The following is a 16,808-nucleotide window of genomic DNA, read 5'->3' as shown; positions in this document are numbered from 1 at the left end:
GTATATTTGTTTATTATTATGGTTTAAAGTTAGCATTCTAGCAATCCTAGCCTCTTTTAATACAATGTTCCCTGATCTCTTAAGAAAACACCCAGTTGAACATGGGAGAAGGGATTACTTGGAAACAAAAGTAAGTCATAGCAGAGTCATTTTAATAAATTTTAATATTAATTCAGAGAAAATACATTTTAACACAAATTTGTTTTAAAAATGTGAAATTATAGCAAATTCCATTCAGGACATTAGTGCCAAAATCCATTCATGGAATCAAAATATCAACCAAGCGTATACAGCTCCAGTTTGTGGTGGGACTTGAGAAAGACAGATAAGGAATATTTTCACATTCTGCTTCACTTCAACAACCACCAGTGTCTCATAGACAGGGCATGCAACTGGAAGAGAGTAGAACTAGGAGTTTCAAGACAGGGCTGCAAAATGTGACTCTTTCTGCCTCTGATTTCTCTGTGAGAATAAGTGTGTGTGTGTATGTGTGTGTGTGTGTGTGTGTGTGTCTGTGTGTTAGAGAGAGAGAGAAAGAGAAGGATTTGGGAGGCTGAGATGGGCGGATCACGAGGTCAGGAGATCGAGACCATCCTGGCTAACACGGTGAAACCCCGTCTCTACTAAAAAATACAAAAAACTAGCTGGGCGAGGTGGCGGGCGCCTGTAGTCCCTGCTACACGGGAGGCTGAGGCAGGAGAACGGCGTAAACCTGGGAGGCGGAGCTTGCAGTGAGCTGAGATCCGGCCACTGCACTCCAGCCCGGGCGACAGAGCAAAGGCTCTGTTCAAAAAAAAAAAAAAAAAAAAAAAGAAGGAGAGCAAAACCAAGAGCAAGAGCAAGACAGAGTATGGATAGTGTTATCAGTTATTAATTTCAATCCAGGGAAATCCATAATCATTCATTTTCTGGGCCTTTTCTTACCTTGACTTGCCCACTTCTCTTCCTCTTCCCAGACAAATGGAGAGATGGAAGCAGTGTTGTGCTGGAGTCAGCCTGTACCAACTCATGAGAGTTGTCAAATTTTTAAGTAACTCGCAAGCTGCCTATGACAAAATTTATAGCCATCATTAAAGTTTAAACTATATACACTTACAAGTAGATAAATTGTATTAGAAACAAGAGTGATAAATATTCACACTCAACAATTTTGAAGTTTTCCCTGGAGCTTATCTACACCTGTCATTTCTGTAGAGTGTATGTACTACTGCACATCTCTTTGTAATTCCACCCTCAGTGACTTCACATTGGTAGCTTGAAATTGACAATGGCAGAAATATTTACACCACAGAATAAGCATGTGCTAGAATTTAGAGCTCCCCTCTACCCCCGGTGGTTGTTAAACATTTACCAACACATCACTGGATAGAGGCCATCATGGGGAACTGAGCCATGGTGGGTAGATTCTATGTTTAAAGGGTGGCACTTAAGCTCTGGCTGCTGTTGGAGCAGAAGGAACTGATAAGAGGTGAGTCTGCAGAAGAAAACCCACACAGATGTGATATCAATGCACTGGTATTCTGAAGAAGCCAGTGAGAGAGAAGTAAAAACACTGGCTAGGAACTGTTGAGATGAGAATTCAGAAAACCCCACAAAATCAGAAATTATAAAAAAAGTAGACAGATGGTAAAACCACAGAAAAGTTATTCAGCTGAGTAGATCAGCATGTTTTATCATTTGGGTATCAGACATGGACAAGGGAGAAGCATTTTAAAGCAGGTACACTGATTTCTACATTTATCTTGCATCACTTCAAACATAATTCTGTTCTTCTGAAATTATTTCTCTCTATTCAAAGCTCTCTAACCCTCAATATTTGATCTGCATTTAAAAAGAAAGAAACTGGATTAAAATAATTTACAACTGAGATATAATTAATGTTCCTAAGTACTAGGATCAATGTTCACACACACATACACACAAGGGCAGGGTGTTGCTAGAATAGCATTCATTGATAAAAACTATTGGAAATAGAATCAGTAGCAGATCGATAGGTTCCTAGTTGTAGCATAACCATGCATAAAAGTTACTAAACTTTGAGCTGTGAAGTTTTAATCATGCTACATGATTAGAGAAGCATTGTTTCCGCTTCCCTTGTGTGATTATCTGCTATGATGTGGCAGACACTTGGCTCCAACTGTATCCTGCTTGTTTATTTTTCATGAGTAGTGAGAAACAAGAGTCTCTGTCCTGGGCATTGAGGTCTAAGCCTTGTAGTTTCAGTTATATGATATATCAAACTAGCAGTAGGAATTGTACCATCAGGGTTTATGGTTGGAGACACATCAGTCCTCCCCTGGCATGATCGAGGGTTGGAGCTCAAGCCTTGCCTTCAACTAGGATTGATCACTCTGAGAACTGCGACATAACCAGCTAGCACAGAGTTTGTACAAAGTCAGCTCCTTTTCTGGGAGGTCAGTCTGCAGGGGATCATTCTTGGACAAGTTTCTTCTTCTTTTTCATTGACACACATACCCCGGATTCTTCAAGAGACTCTTGGAATGTAATTGATGAGTTAATCAACACAGAATAATCTATATTAGATGACAGTTCAAGTAGTTCTCTTAAAAAAAAAAAAAGAAGCCAAGACAAATAGGTCTTCTGCTGTCTTTTCCTCTGTCTTGCAGAACACTTCATTGCCACCAGAACAGTTCTTCACACCTTAAAAACACCCAAGACAGGGATAACAGACTTTTTTCCCCAGTGTCAACTGCTCCAAGGAAAAGTATGTTACAATTGATTACTGATGTCTGTCATGGGTGTAGGGGTAAAAGGTTGTATGACACATACTATATATTGGTCATTTTACCTATCTTTCTGGCAAATTATTCTTCCCACTTCAAAAACCATATCTTTTAGGCATTCGTCTCCTTAAAAACCACAAGTTAGACAAGGGAATGTTATTCAATGCTAGAAAGAAATGAGCTAAGTCATGAAAAGACATGAAGGAAACAAATGCATATTACTAAGTGAAAGAAGCGAATGTGAAAAGGCAACATACTGTATAACTCTATATCATGTTCTAGAAAAGACAAAACTATGGAGACAATTAAAAAGTCAGTAGTTGTCAAGGGGCAGGAGAAAAGAGGGATGAATGGGTGGAGCACAGAGGATTTTTAGGGCTGTGAAACTACTGTGTCTGATACTATAATGGTAAATATATATGTCCAAACCCACACAATGTACAAAACTAAGAGTGAACCCTTATGCAAACTATGGACTTTGAGTGATAATGATGTGTGAATATAGGTTCATTTGTTACAGATGTAATGACTCTGGTGCAGAATATTGATAATGGAGTTGGCTATTCATGTCGGGGTGAACAAGGTATATGAGAAATCTCTGTACCTTCCCCTAAGTTTTGCTGTAAAACTAAAACTGCTCTTAAAGTATTTTTTAAAAAAAGAATAAAAGCTCCAATAAGCTACTAATCTCTGCTATGATCTTTCCAATGGTTATGCCCTCATGTGTGATATAGTTAAAGGAATATTAGCTAAATAGGCTGTATCTCTCCTTGGAAAATGTTGTAGTTAGGCTAAATTTGGTTATGTCTAAGGCTTGAAAAACATTGATAGAAGAAATTCACTGGGGAAAGATTTATTTCCCTCTTCTGGTGAGACAATGCTAAGTGTGAAATTGGCCATCTGAAATGTGTTTTCCTCTGTAAAAGTAATGGCAACACCTGTTCCCTCTTGCCTTTGTAAACACCAATGCATTTCTTTATTTTATGGATTCCAAAGTCATTTTCTATTGGATGAATTTAAACAATTACCAGAATGAAGAGGCAACATAATGTATATTTCAGGAATAATTTTTATGATATGTGCTTTATTGGTAAAGATATTTAGCATTTATTAAGTGCTTACTATGAGTTCAGTACTGGGATAAGTCCTCTGTAATTTGCAGAATAGCACTGCCTCTCTACAAAAATGTGATCAAAACTATAAAAACAAGGGACTCATTAGAATATATAGTGTTCTTTAAAATTTGAAACTAGAATATTTCCCCACAAGTTTAATAATTTTTATTTTCCTGTTATGGTGGCATACACCTGTAGTCGCAGCTACTTGAGAGGCTGAGGCAGGAGGATCACTTGAGCTGAGGAGTTCAACTCTGAAGTGAGCTATGATAGCACTACTGTACTCCAGCCTGGGCAACAGAGGGAGACTCCATCTCTTAAAAAAATTTTTTTAAACAATTTGTTCACCCTCAGCCATGCTTACCAAAATAACTGAGTACTCACTAAATATTTATTATGACATCATATTTATGAGCATTCTACAATTGAAATCACATCCTCTATTTCATTTTGCCTCACACTAACCTCAAAGGTGGATAAAGACAGGAAAACCCCCATTCTATGGATGAGGAATGCGCCTTAGGAAGGTTAAATAATTTGTTCAAGCTAAGCAAGACTTTTCTCCAAAGTTTGTAAATTTACCCCCTCACCATACTACTTTCCAATTTAGTTGCTGGTTTCAACATTTGTGTACCAATTTATTCTTTATGTAGCACCCTGAGTTACCTCTTTAAAGTGTGTGCTTCTATAAGGTCATTCCTCTGATACTATAATGATAAATACGTAAGTCTAAACAGATATAATGTACAACACCAAGAGTGAACCCTTATGTAAATTATTGAGTTTGGATGATGATGTGTGAATATAGATTCATCATTTGTAACAAATGTACCACTCTGGTGGGGAATGTTGATAATGAAGTTGGCTATTCATGTGTGGGGGAACAGGATATATGAAAATCACTTGAGCCCTGTTGTAATAAATATTTAGTGAGTGCTCAAGTATTTTGTTGAGCAGGGTTGAGAGTGAACAAATTAGTTTTAAAAACATTTTTTAGGAGATGGGGTCTCTCTCTGCTGCCCAGACTGGAGTACAGTAGTGCAATTAGAACGGGGAAGGTTCCCTTTTCCCTCTCATAGGGCATGCGATGGGGGTGTGGCTCATTTCTTCAGTGCCCTGCTGCTCAAACCTGTAGGGGAGCATACAGACGGGCAGGCTGTGGGGCTCCGACCATGGCAGTGTCTAGGGGTGAATGTTTACAGCTCCTCAAACCCCAGTGGGCGTGTGTTACAGGGTGCTCTTTTAGTTTGCCATCTATAGGTGGCTTGTGTTAGCCAGCTCAATTAGACCCTCTACCTTGTGGCAAGGATGAGGGCTTTCTGTATCCTGGGTTCTTGCTTTGGTGTACTGGAAGAATCAGATCACATGTGGGCTTGAAGAATGAGTGCAAAGTTTCATTGAGTGGAAGTAGCTCTCTGCTGATGGGGTAGCCAGAAGGGAGATGGTTTTCTCCTGGAGTTGGGCAGCTTGGCAGCGAACTGCCTGGCCAAACCCCGCCTCGTCCCACCGGTCGATGGCCTGCTGGCGTGCAGGTGCCTGTCGGTGTGCTCTTCTGCCAGCGTTCCCTTCTGGATGTCCTCTCCAAAACCAACTGCTTGCATCTTCTTCAGCTGATGTGCTCCTCACAGCGTTGTGTCTCTTCTTTGCTAGGATCTTGGGTTTTTATAGGCCCAGGATTGGGGTGTGGCAGGAAGGCAGAAGTGCCTGTCCTCACCTAGCTCCATGGGGGTGGAGCCCTAGCCAGGGACCGCCCCTCCTCTACCCACAGCACTTCCCTTCCCCACTTCCGTATCATTTGAAGGGATCACACTCTTCCCTTCCCAGCATTCCCATATCACTGTCATAGCTCACTGCAGCCTTGAACTCCTGGGCTCAAGTGATCAAGTTCCTTTAGAGTTCTTGGGATTAAGTTCATAATCTGAAGCATGAATCATAAGGCTCTGGAGGACCAAAGCTTCATTTAACTCCCTGGCTTCATCTCAAAATACACAGATTTCACTCAGTTTTTCACCACCTAGCTCCTTCTTGAATAACAGCCTTCACGTATCCTCTTCTCTTCATTTATAATGCCCCTTCCTCCTCCACTCTTCAGTTTCTAACTTTTATTCATCCTCAGGAGCACTTTGAGTCACTTACCCCCCAAAGGTTTCCCCAACTTCCCACATTAGGTGAAGATTCTGTCATTCACTCTTATGCTTTCCATATAAAGAAAACATTTGACAAGGTCTTTTAGGCTGCCCAGCATAAGGGCCAAGACTTTATTTGGCCAATTTTCCAAAGTATATGTTATGATGAGAAGCAGACCCCAGCTCTGGCGATGGAGGTCTAAAAGTAGATACCTATGTTTCCATCTTTCTTTTCAGCTAGACTACAGATGCATGAGCTAGGTTTACCAAGTCAGATGCACGTGCTTCCAGTTTTTAATGAGATGCTGGCGACTCAATGAAGCATGGACAGAAGAGCATTTATTCTCAAGGAGGTGACAGTGGCTGCACCAACATCCAGTTTTAAGGGATTCACAGAGATAGTAATGGCATTAGTACTGATGGTAGAATCCTTGATCCAGTTCTGGCAGTGTAAGAAGTGCAAGGCACAGATTTTGGTGATGGGTGAAGTTGAGTGTAGTGTTCTCACTAGACCTGTTTCTGTAACTTAATTGTGGCCGTGAATTTGGGTGTGTATCTGACCTTATCCCTGTCCACTTTCTGAGCTTGGTTTCTCAACCTTCCTACCAAGTCCATGAACGAATACTACATGTCTTTAAAATAAATTATCTTTCTGTTTAAATCAGCCAGATTCAGTTTCTATTGCTTGCAACTTAGAACTCTGACTGATAAAAAACATCCTTGCCCTTTATAATATTTACCATAATTTTAAATAAATAATGATTTTACTGATAACTGTGTCTCCCACTGTACTATAAGCCTGATGAAGATTAGGCCTCTGCCTATTGTATGCACCACTGTGTCTCTAGTGCCTGGTCAGACTTGTCACATAATAACCACAAAATAAATTTGCTGAATGAAAGAATAAGTTAATATGTGTAAAACACTGTGCCTAAATGGTGGAGAGAGTAGGGGACAATAGGGCATACAAAGGAAGATCACAAACATAATCCTCCACAGCCCAGACACAGTGGCCCATGCCTGTAATCCCAGCAGTTTGGGAGGCCAGGGCAGGAGGATCACTTGAGGCCAGAAGTTTGAGACCAGCCTGTGCAACATAGCAAGACCCTGTTTCTACAAAAAAATTTAAAAATTAGCCAGGCGTGGTGGCACATACCTACAGTCCCAGCTACTCAGATGGCTAAGGCAGGAGGATAGCTTGGCCACAGGAGTTTGAGACTGCAGCAAATCATGATCATGCTACCACACTCCAGCCTGGATGACAGAGTGAAATCCTGTTTCTTAAAAAAAAAACTCTAAAATTCTTAACAGAAATTTTGAAAACATTCTCAATAGAAAAGAGGTTATAATGAATTAAAGTGATTATATACAGACAGACATAACCATATGTCTGTCTATATATACACATATATACATGCAAACTCATGTGAGCCGAACTCATAAGGTCCATTATCAGCACCTATGGCCCATGTATACATGTGTATATATATGTCTGTATAGTGTTTCTTTCCCTAGGCAAAGTTGAGCCCCTGTATATTTATATATGTCTATATATATATATATATTTATATATGTCTATATACTATGTATGTGTATAATCACTTTAATTCATTATACCTACATACATATGTACATATGTGAGTTTGCATGTATATATGTGTATTGATATTATATATATATATACACGCACATATGTGTGTGAGAGTGTGAGCTAATGAATGACCATTATGTAAGACAGAATGTGAAAAGTGTTGGAGAGACAGAAAGATCAAAAGGGACAACAACAGAGGGCCTTCTGAAAGAGGTCCTTTTGAGGCAGGATCTTAAAGCATAGATCAAATTTGGATATTCAAAAGTTTAAGGAGGGAGTCTGGACAAATGGAGGGATGAACAAAGGCACAGAGATCAGAATGTGTAGAGTTGTGAGGTATAACAAGTTGTCCAGTTTCTCATTTACTTAGGATGCAATGGGGAGCCATCAAAAGCTATTAGGAAGGAAAATGGCATGTCTAGGCTGCGCTTTGATAAAGTCAATGTCACAAAACTATTTAAAATTTACCAGCAGATAAAAAGACTAGACTCAATGAAATTAGATATTTGAGAAAAAAAAAAAAAAGAAGAGGCAACAGGGCATTGTTTTAAGTCGTAGGAATAAATGAATAGGACAGACGTATGAGTTATCAAAGAAGTAAGATTGCAAAGATTTGGACACTGGATATGGAAGTACAATAGAAGAAAGGTAGTTTTGTAAAATGATATTAAAAATGAATAACTGAGAATATGGTAATAGCAAGAAAAGAAGGAAGAAACAAAAGTAAAAAGGTGAAGTTTCATAGAGAAAGATAAAATAGACTATAAGATATGTTGTATTAGTCTGTTCTCATGCTGCTAATAGAGACAACCTGAGACCGGGTAATTTATAAAGGAAAGAGGTTTAATTGACTCACAGCTCCACATGGCTGGGGAGGTCTCACAATCATGGCAGAAGACAAAGGAGGAGCAAAGGGACGTCTTATGTGGCGGCAGGCAGGAGAGTTTGTGCAGGGGAACTCCCCTTTATAAAACCATCAGATCCCATGAGCCTTATTCACTATCACAAGAACAGCATGGAAAAGACCCGCCCCTATGATTCAATTACCTCCCACTGGGTCCCTCCCACAACACATGGGAATTATGGGAGCTACAACTGAAGATGAGATTTGGGTAGAGACATAGCCAATCTATAGCATATGTTGAGCTTAAAGTAGATGTGCATTCCAACAGACAATAGAAGTAGAGGTCTGAAGTTTGAGAGAGAATACCAGAGTTAGGAGCGTAGATTAGGGAAAGAAGCAGATAATGTCATTGCTGTCCCAGATTCCTTCAAATCCCTTTACACCATTTCTGTGCACTCAACTTTACACCATTTCTGTGCACCTGTCTCCCCACTTTGGTGTGGATTCCATTATCAACACCTATGGCTCATTTTTGGAAGACAACCTTGAGCTCCTGAAGGTGCATTGCCTGCATGTGCAGAGAACTAGAAGAGTTTGGAGTCTATGCTCCTCCTTCCCTTTCTTCCTTAGCCTTTGACAGTGATAGATAGGTGAAGACGTGAAGACATAAGAAAGTCTTGCATCAGATTGTGCAATACTGAGTCGTAACTTACATTCCGGTTTTTCTGCTGGATTAAGCTAACTTTTGCCTGAGATCATACTCTTGCCTGGCTTCCTCTCCCTTGTCCTGCTTTACTTGCCATTTTTTTGTTTTGTTTGTTTGTTTATTTTTTTTCAGACTCAGCACAAGAGTACCTCTTTAATCAATCACTTGCACATTAATCCATATCTCAGGGTCTGCCTCTGGGGAGCCAGGCTGAAGACAGGCATTTGTTTGATGGTGTTGATCAAGTCTTCTATAACATCACTGATATTCTAATTTTTTATCAATTATTGAAAAGGACCAATGAAATTTCTAACTGTAATTGTGGTTTCTGTACTTTTCCTTGCATCTTATTATTTTGCACCATCTATTGTTAAAATTGTTATTAGGTGTATTAACATTTGGGAGTTTTAAACCCTCTTGATAAATTGACCCTTTTATCATTATGCAATAACCTTCTTTATCTTTGATAACTTTCTGGTGTTAAAACCCATTTAGCTTGATATTAATATAGCCCCTCGGGCTTTCTTTTGCTTATTTTTTTCATGAGATACCTATTTACATCCTTTTGCTTTTAATATATTTGTGTCTTTATATTTAAAGTAAGTTTTTCTGTAGATAGTATATAGTTGTAGATTGCTTTTTATCAAAGCTGATCATCTCTGCCTTTAATTTGAAGATTTGAAAGGAATTTGCATTTAATGTAATTATTGGTTTAATTTTACCATCTTCCTGTTTTCTGTTTGTTTCATATATTCTTTGCTTCCTTTTTCATCTTTGCATGACTTCTTTTGGATTAATTTTTTATCTCCCATGTTTCCTTTATATCTCCTTTGTTGACTTATTAGCTATAACTCTTTCTTTCTTGTTTTGTATTTAGGGTTTAGAGTATGCATCTTTAATTTTCCACAGTCTAACCTCACATACTATTACACCACTTCAAAGGGAGTATAAAAATTTTAGAACACTACATGTGGCATTTCCCTCTCAAGACCTTGGTGGTGTTGTCATCATACATTATATTTTTACAGATATTATAAATGTTAAACACACTAATAATTTTTGCTTTAATCAATGACAATAATTTAAATTTTTTAAATTTATTAAATGTATTGCATTTATCCAAATATTTGCCCTTTGTGGTCATTTTATTTCTTTGTGTTGATGGAAATTTCCAACTGGCATCAATTTAGGTCTGCCTGAAAGACTTTATCATTTCCTATAGTGCATTATCTGCTGCCATCAAATGTGTTCTGCTTCTCCATATCTGAAAAAGTCTGTATTTCCTTTTCATTTTAAAGGACATTTTTCCTGTGTATAAAATTAAGGTCACAGTATTGATTTTCTTTTAGCAGCTTAAAGATGGTCTACTCTCTTCTTGTCTAAATTGTTTCCTATGAGAAGTCTGTTACTATTCTTTTCTTCATCGCTCTGTATGTAATGTGTCTTTTTTGTGGTATACTTAAAGATTTTCTCTTTATTATTTCTTATAGGCAATTTGATTATGATGTGCCTTGGTTTTGATTTCATGTTTTCAATTCTTAAGATTCATTGAGTTAATTCAGTCTCTGGGTATAAATTACAACAATTTTGAAATCTCTCAGCCATATTTTTCCTGTGTCTTCCTCTCTTCCACTTCTGAGACTCTAATTACAGATATATGAAAATACTTGGCCTGGCAGAGTGGCTCATGTCTGTAATCCCAGCACTTTGGGAGGCCGAGGCGGGGGGATCACTTGAGGTCAGGAGTTTCAGATCAACCTGGCCAACATGGTGAAACCCTGTTTCTACTAAAAATACAAAAATTAGCCAGGCGTGGTGGTGGGTGCCTGTAATCCCAGCTACTCAGGAGGCTGAGGCAGGAGAATTTCTTGAACCTGGGAGGTGGAGGTTGCAGTGAGCTGAGATTGCACCACTGCACTCCAGCCTGGGCAACAGAGCGAGACTCCATCTCAAAACAAACAAACAAACAACAACAACAAAAAAACACTTAATGCTATGCCGCTGGCTAATGCTCTGTTCATTTTTTCAGGTATTTTTTCCTCTATGTGTTTCATTTTAAATAGTTTCTATATCTTCAAGGTAACTAATCTTTCTTCTGCAGTGTCTAACGTGTTAATCCTCTGCAAGTATCCTTCATCTTAGACATTGTAGTCTTCAAATCTAAAAGTTGTTTGGATCCTTTAAAATGTCTTCTGTGTTTCTACATGATGTGCTCAATAGTTACTCTATTTTTCAACATAAAATACATTTATAACAACTATCTTAATGTTCTTTTTACTACCACAATCGACTCTGTGATTTCTGAGTCTGCTTGTAGTGAATGATTATATCCTCACTATGTATCATATTTCCTGCTTCTTTGTATGCCTGGCAATTTTTAATTGGATGTCAGACACTGTGAACCTTATCTTATTGCTGGACATTTTTGTATTCCTATAATATTCTTGACCATTGTTCTGTGGTTCGTTTGAATTATTTGACCCTTCTGATGCTTTTTATAAAGCTTTGTGAAGCAGAATGAAAGCAGCCTTTTTTTTTTTTTCTTTTTGTCTAAGGTTGACTTTGCCCTAGTACTGAGGCAATATCCTTCTGAATATTCTATCCAGTGCTCCATTAATTAGGAGACTTTCCACTCTGAATGGTAGAAATATGAACTATTCCTGCTCCTGCATGAATTCCTGGGATTGTTCCTCTGCTCCTTTGGAATGTTTCTGCCCTGGCCTTGGGTAAGTTAGTCACCTTCATATGCTAATCAGCACTCAGTTGAAGATTTAATAAAGGGGGCCTTTTCCTGGCCTCCCGGTGTTTATCTGTATGCAGCTCTTTTCTCCCCAGTACTCTGTGAACTCTAGCTTGGTTGGCCTCCTCAAATTCCCAGCTTCACCACCTCATCTCATGGAGACTGCTAGCTTCCACCAGTGTCTACCCTCCCTGTGCTCTGAAAACCTTCTCCAAACTGGGGAAACTGCAGGGCTCCCATCATTTCTTCCCATCTCCAATGTAACGCACTGTTCTGCGTTACCTGAAATGCAACGTCTGAAACTGTTGTTTCATATATTTCCTCTGGGATTTTAGCTGTTTCATACAAGGAAGGTCAATCTAGTCTTGGTTATTGTATTTTAGACTGGAGTTACTTGTTGTTGTTTTTGATGATAAGGGAAACATACATTTCAAAGCGAAAGGCTGGGTATAAAGCAAAAATTGAACATTGAGGAGAGAGTAAAGAAAATTAAGAATTAATTTCCTAAGAAAAATACAAAGGGGAAATGATAAAAAGCTGAGATGGGGCTCAACTTTGCCTGGGGAAGTAAACACTTCTTATGAAACATGAAGTAGCTAGGAACAACGATGAAGCATAGAAATTCAGATGCAGTGTTCATTTGGTCAGCTGATTTTACTTGAGTTTCTATTATATAATGTGAATAAAACTCAGCTGTTTCCTCCAGTGAGGAAGAGGGGATGGAGGGGGGGAGAGTGAAGTGTGATTCCTAGCACAGTGCCTCCCCACTCCACTGCCAAAAAAGAAATCTTTCCAAATCCTCTAACTCCTGAGTTTTTCATATTCTTGATAGAAGTAAGGGGTTTATAGATTGTCTAAGGAGATCGCAGTCAGCCCACTTTAAAACTTCTGGTGGTCTGATTCAACAGCTCATGTTGGTATCTGATATCTACCATCTTCTGGTGCCTCCACTGAACTTTTCAATTTAATATCCTGTTACACAACACTAGCAAGGAATAAAAGACAAGTAAAAACACAATTTCAATTCAGTGAGATACGTTCTCTATGTGGATTAAGCACAGCAGGTTATAGAAACACACTGGGTGAGAGAGGGCCCACATAATCTTAAATGGGCAGAGAAAGGCTGCCAGAAAGATCTTGCCCTGTGACCCAAAAGATACAGGAAATAGGTTTAGGATACGGGAGTGGTAAGAAGAAAGGATATTCTGCAAAAGAGAGGAGAATGTGTAAAGGTTGGAGGCAGGAGGTGTTGAAGCTGTAGGTGGATCAACAAGGCTGGTGAGATGGGAGGGCTCATCAGAAGCCATGTGCCAGAAATACCTTGAATGCACCCCAGGGCATCTGTAATTGATCCTGAGAAAAATAAGGAATTGGAGGGGTTTTAAATAGAGAGGTGACTAATAAATTTTCTGTTTAGAGATCATTCACAGAGCAGTACAGAGAATATAAGAGAGGGAAATTCACTGTCAGAAGCATATTCCTTGTGAGAAGAGCATTCACTGTGAGAGGGATAGTCAGAGTCAGAACAGAGGGAATGGAAAGTGGATCTATTCTAGAAAATAAAATGGTAGAACTGCCAGAACCTGGTGACTGATTAAATATGTGTTATGAGAAGGAGGTACCAAGGGAAACACCCAGGTGTTTGTCTTGGAAAACTGGATTGATGGCAGTGTTTTCAATGAAACAAGTATTACTGGCTAGATGTCCTAAAACTTCTTGTAAACTCAAAGAAACTATGGAAGGGTGGAACAGTCTAGATTTGTTTTTATTCGCTGAACATAATGTCTGCTTGTGACAGGCACAAAGACCGGTAAAACAAAAGAAGCTATGGGATAAGAACTGAGAGAAATATTGCCGGGCATGGGGGTGGCAGGGGCAGGGGCGGGGGCGGGGGCAGGGGGAGGTAAAAGGAAAACGGCAACTGGGAGTACCTAAGGCCCAGCCAAGGTTAGATCACATGAATTTGTAGTGGAACCAAGAGTCTTCATTATGACCTTCTTTCAGCAACCCTGGGCAGTGTACTGAATGATTCAGAGAGGGCAGATGTAGACTGTGGGTTGAACTCAAGCTGAAGAATAAGGAATGGTGAGAGTAAGTTTAGAGTCAAGTACAAGATGGGAAGCAATGTGAGACCAATACGAGCATCACGAAAATGCCTTCCCATAAGCACATGGGTGGGGAAGCTAGAAAAGCTAGAACGGGGCCGGGCGCGGTGGCTCAAGCCTGTAATCCCAGCACTTCGGGAGGCCGAGACGGGCGGATCACGAGGTCAGGAGATCGAGACCATCCTGGCTAACACGGTGAAACCCCGTCTCTACTAAAAAATACAAAAAAAAAAAACTAGCCAGGCGAGGTGGCGGGTGCCTGTAGTCCCAGCTACCCGGGAGGCTGAGGCAGGAGAATGACCTAAACCCGGGAGGCGGAGCTTGCAGTGAGCTGAGATCCGGCCACTGCACTCCAGCCTGGGCGACAGAGCGAGACTCCGTCTCAAAAAAAAGAAAAAAAAAGAAAGAAAGAAAGAAAAGCTAGAACGGGACCAGTGAGAGAATATGAGGGATGGTAAGGCTTGGGGCCAAAGAATTAGGGATGAAGGAGAGAAACCAATAGGAGACAGTCATCAGAATGTCAGCATTCAAGAGAATGGCAGCAGAAAAATTCCCAATAATGTGAGAATTTATTGACGGTAGCAAGTCATTTTGAGTCAAGATCGTTGAAAATATTGTAACATGAATGTTGACATTCCATAAAAATGAAGTTCAAAGGAAATCTATGAGCAGGGTTGAAGTTATGCTGGAAGTCAGGAACCACCGGAACAGGATGGGAAAAGAGCAGAAAGGTGAAACTGTTAAGAGCTCATGGTTAGTGTCCTGGAGGAAGAGGCAGAGGCGTGGGGTGGAGTGGAGCTAAGTGCGTTTTCTTCCTTTGATTTTAGAGGTGTTGCTTCCACCAGAGGGAAACTGGTATTATTCAGAACAAATAGGTGCTGGTAGTGATCTTAAGAGAAAAAAGCGTTCTAGAAAAGGGTTCTCTTTCAGCTAGGCACAGTGGCTCACACTTATAATCCCAGCACTTTGGGAGGCTGAGGTGGGCGGATCACCAGGTCAGGAGATTGAGACCAGCCTGGCCAACATGGTGAAACCCTGTCTCTACTACAAATACAAAAATTAGCTGGGTGTGGTGGCATGTGCCTGTGTTCCCAGCTACTTGGGAGGCTGAGGCGGGAGAATCGCTTGATCCCGGGAGGCAGAGGTTGCAGTGAGCCGAGACCACACTCTGGCACTTCAGCCTGGGAGACACAGTGAGACTCTCAAAAAAAAAAAAAAAGAAAAAAAGAAAAAAGAAAGAAAAAAAGTGTTCTTTTTCAAGCAGATAATATGTTACAATAACAGAGGGCTCACTGACAACCTTTTTCATGCCACTGCTCACTGTGGAAGCAGGAAGGAGAGGTAAAGCAAAGATGGTTGAGGATATGCAGTACAGCAAGGAGGGTGCAGTAAGAGACCCAGTGAAAGTGTTCTCCTAGGTGGCAATGTTAAAATAAGATCACTTGAGGCTCTTCTGAATCATTAGCCCTTCTAGAAACTCCAAGGACATATTAAGTTCATTCACTAAAATATTTTGGGCATATTGTAGCTGCTGATCATCTCCATGATTACTTCTTTGAAGTCTTTCCTTTGAACATTTTTTTTAAGTGCTTACTGAGAATTCTTAGGCAGAAAATAAAACAGAAGGATCATCCCCTGCCAGAGTCTGAACACACAAAGGGCTCATCGATCAAACAAATCAATGCAGAAAACTTAAAATTTCCTGTTAAATAAACACTACACATTAAATACCAGAAAGTGGTGACTAAGAGGTGGAGAGAGGAGGGATGTACAATAGGTTTCACCCACACCCTGTTTTGTGGTTTTTACCCGGATGCCACAACCACACGTATGAGTTTCACTTATAAAATAATGGAGAAGTAGAGTTAACTAGAATCTGCTGATCAGAGCATAGTGCTAAATACAGTTCCTCGGAGACTGAACCTGCCAGTCAAGGTCAGGATTCAACTTGGAGAACCTCTGATGAGATTAGCTAATGTTTTCTTTTTTCCAACGTGGTCTACCTGTGTGTGCTAATGCGTGTAGATTTGCTCATCTTTAATAGGTGAGAAAATTAAGCTCATTTCCTCTACTGAACTTACAAAATGTTGACGTTAAAACCAAGGATAAAATGGAGATAAATGGGGATAAACTAGAGCAGGGAATTCGAACCATACATAGAATTAAAAAAAAAAAAAAAACCCGTAAGCCCCTAAAGGCAATAAGCAAGTAGTTTTATACCAGTGAAATCAATAATTAAAAGTTCTACGTAAAAAAATATAACCCATGCAACATCGTGTGTCCACTGAGCAGTGATACGCGCGTGTGTAAGGAAAAGAGCTGTCATCATATCAGCTAGCATTTAAGGAGCTTACTGTGCGCTAAACTCTTTCCATGTTATGTGATCTAATGTGAGCATCTATGCCAGTGGGTTTCACATCCCCGTTTCACGGACGAGGACACCTCTGGTGACCTGCAGGGTCCCCGCGCCAGCGGCTGCTGCAGCTGACTCATCCAACTCCCACGCGTGACGCTGCCGAGTGGCGTTTAAAAAAATCCCACTCGAGTCCCATTTAAAACATATGCACCCCACTTTTTAAGTGTGACTGGTGACCTCGATTTTACCTTCTGAGTCACAGCCCCAAGACCTGTGTATCTGTCAGATTGAGCACAGTGGGCGAGGGCGCGCTCTGAGACTTGGGGAAAAGACAGGTGGAAAGCACAGTTGCAAACTAAGGGCAGGGCTAGAAGGTAAAAATAGCGATCAGGTGTGTGGGGCCGCGCATGGAGACGCCCGGGGAGCGCTGGCGCCGGCCAGCGGAGCAGGAGGCGAGGACGGCGGAACTGGGAGGACCGCG

General features: G+C 40.3%; 1 protein-coding gene across 2 annotated transcripts in view; it reads left to right on the top strand.

The window, feature by feature from the left end:
- MAL2 (mal, T-cell differentiation protein 2) overlaps nucleotides 1-16,808 on the top strand; it is a 73,552-nt gene that overhangs the window by 20,934 nt on the left and 35,810 nt on the right. Inside the window, exon 1 of one of the 2 annotated variants that reach the window (XM_011941073.1) lies at nucleotides 16,631-16,779. The exons of the other annotated variant lie outside the window; for it this stretch is intronic. Coding sequence (XP_011796463.1) covers nucleotides 16,735-16,779 — 45 coding nt within the window. The 5' untranslated portion in view covers nucleotides 16,631-16,734. Of the gene's footprint in view, nucleotides 1-16,630; nucleotides 16,780-16,808 lie in introns of those variants that run through there. 2 annotated transcript variants of the gene reach the window in all.

This window comes from Colobus angolensis, unplaced genomic scaffold (assembly GCF_000951035.1).
Source record: "Colobus angolensis palliatus isolate OR3802 unplaced genomic scaffold, Cang.pa_1.0 Scaffold198, whole genome shotgun sequence".
NCBI lineage: Eukaryota > Metazoa > Chordata > Mammalia > Primates > Cercopithecidae > Colobus > Colobus angolensis.
This window is presented reverse-complemented; position numbering and strand designations above follow the sequence as displayed.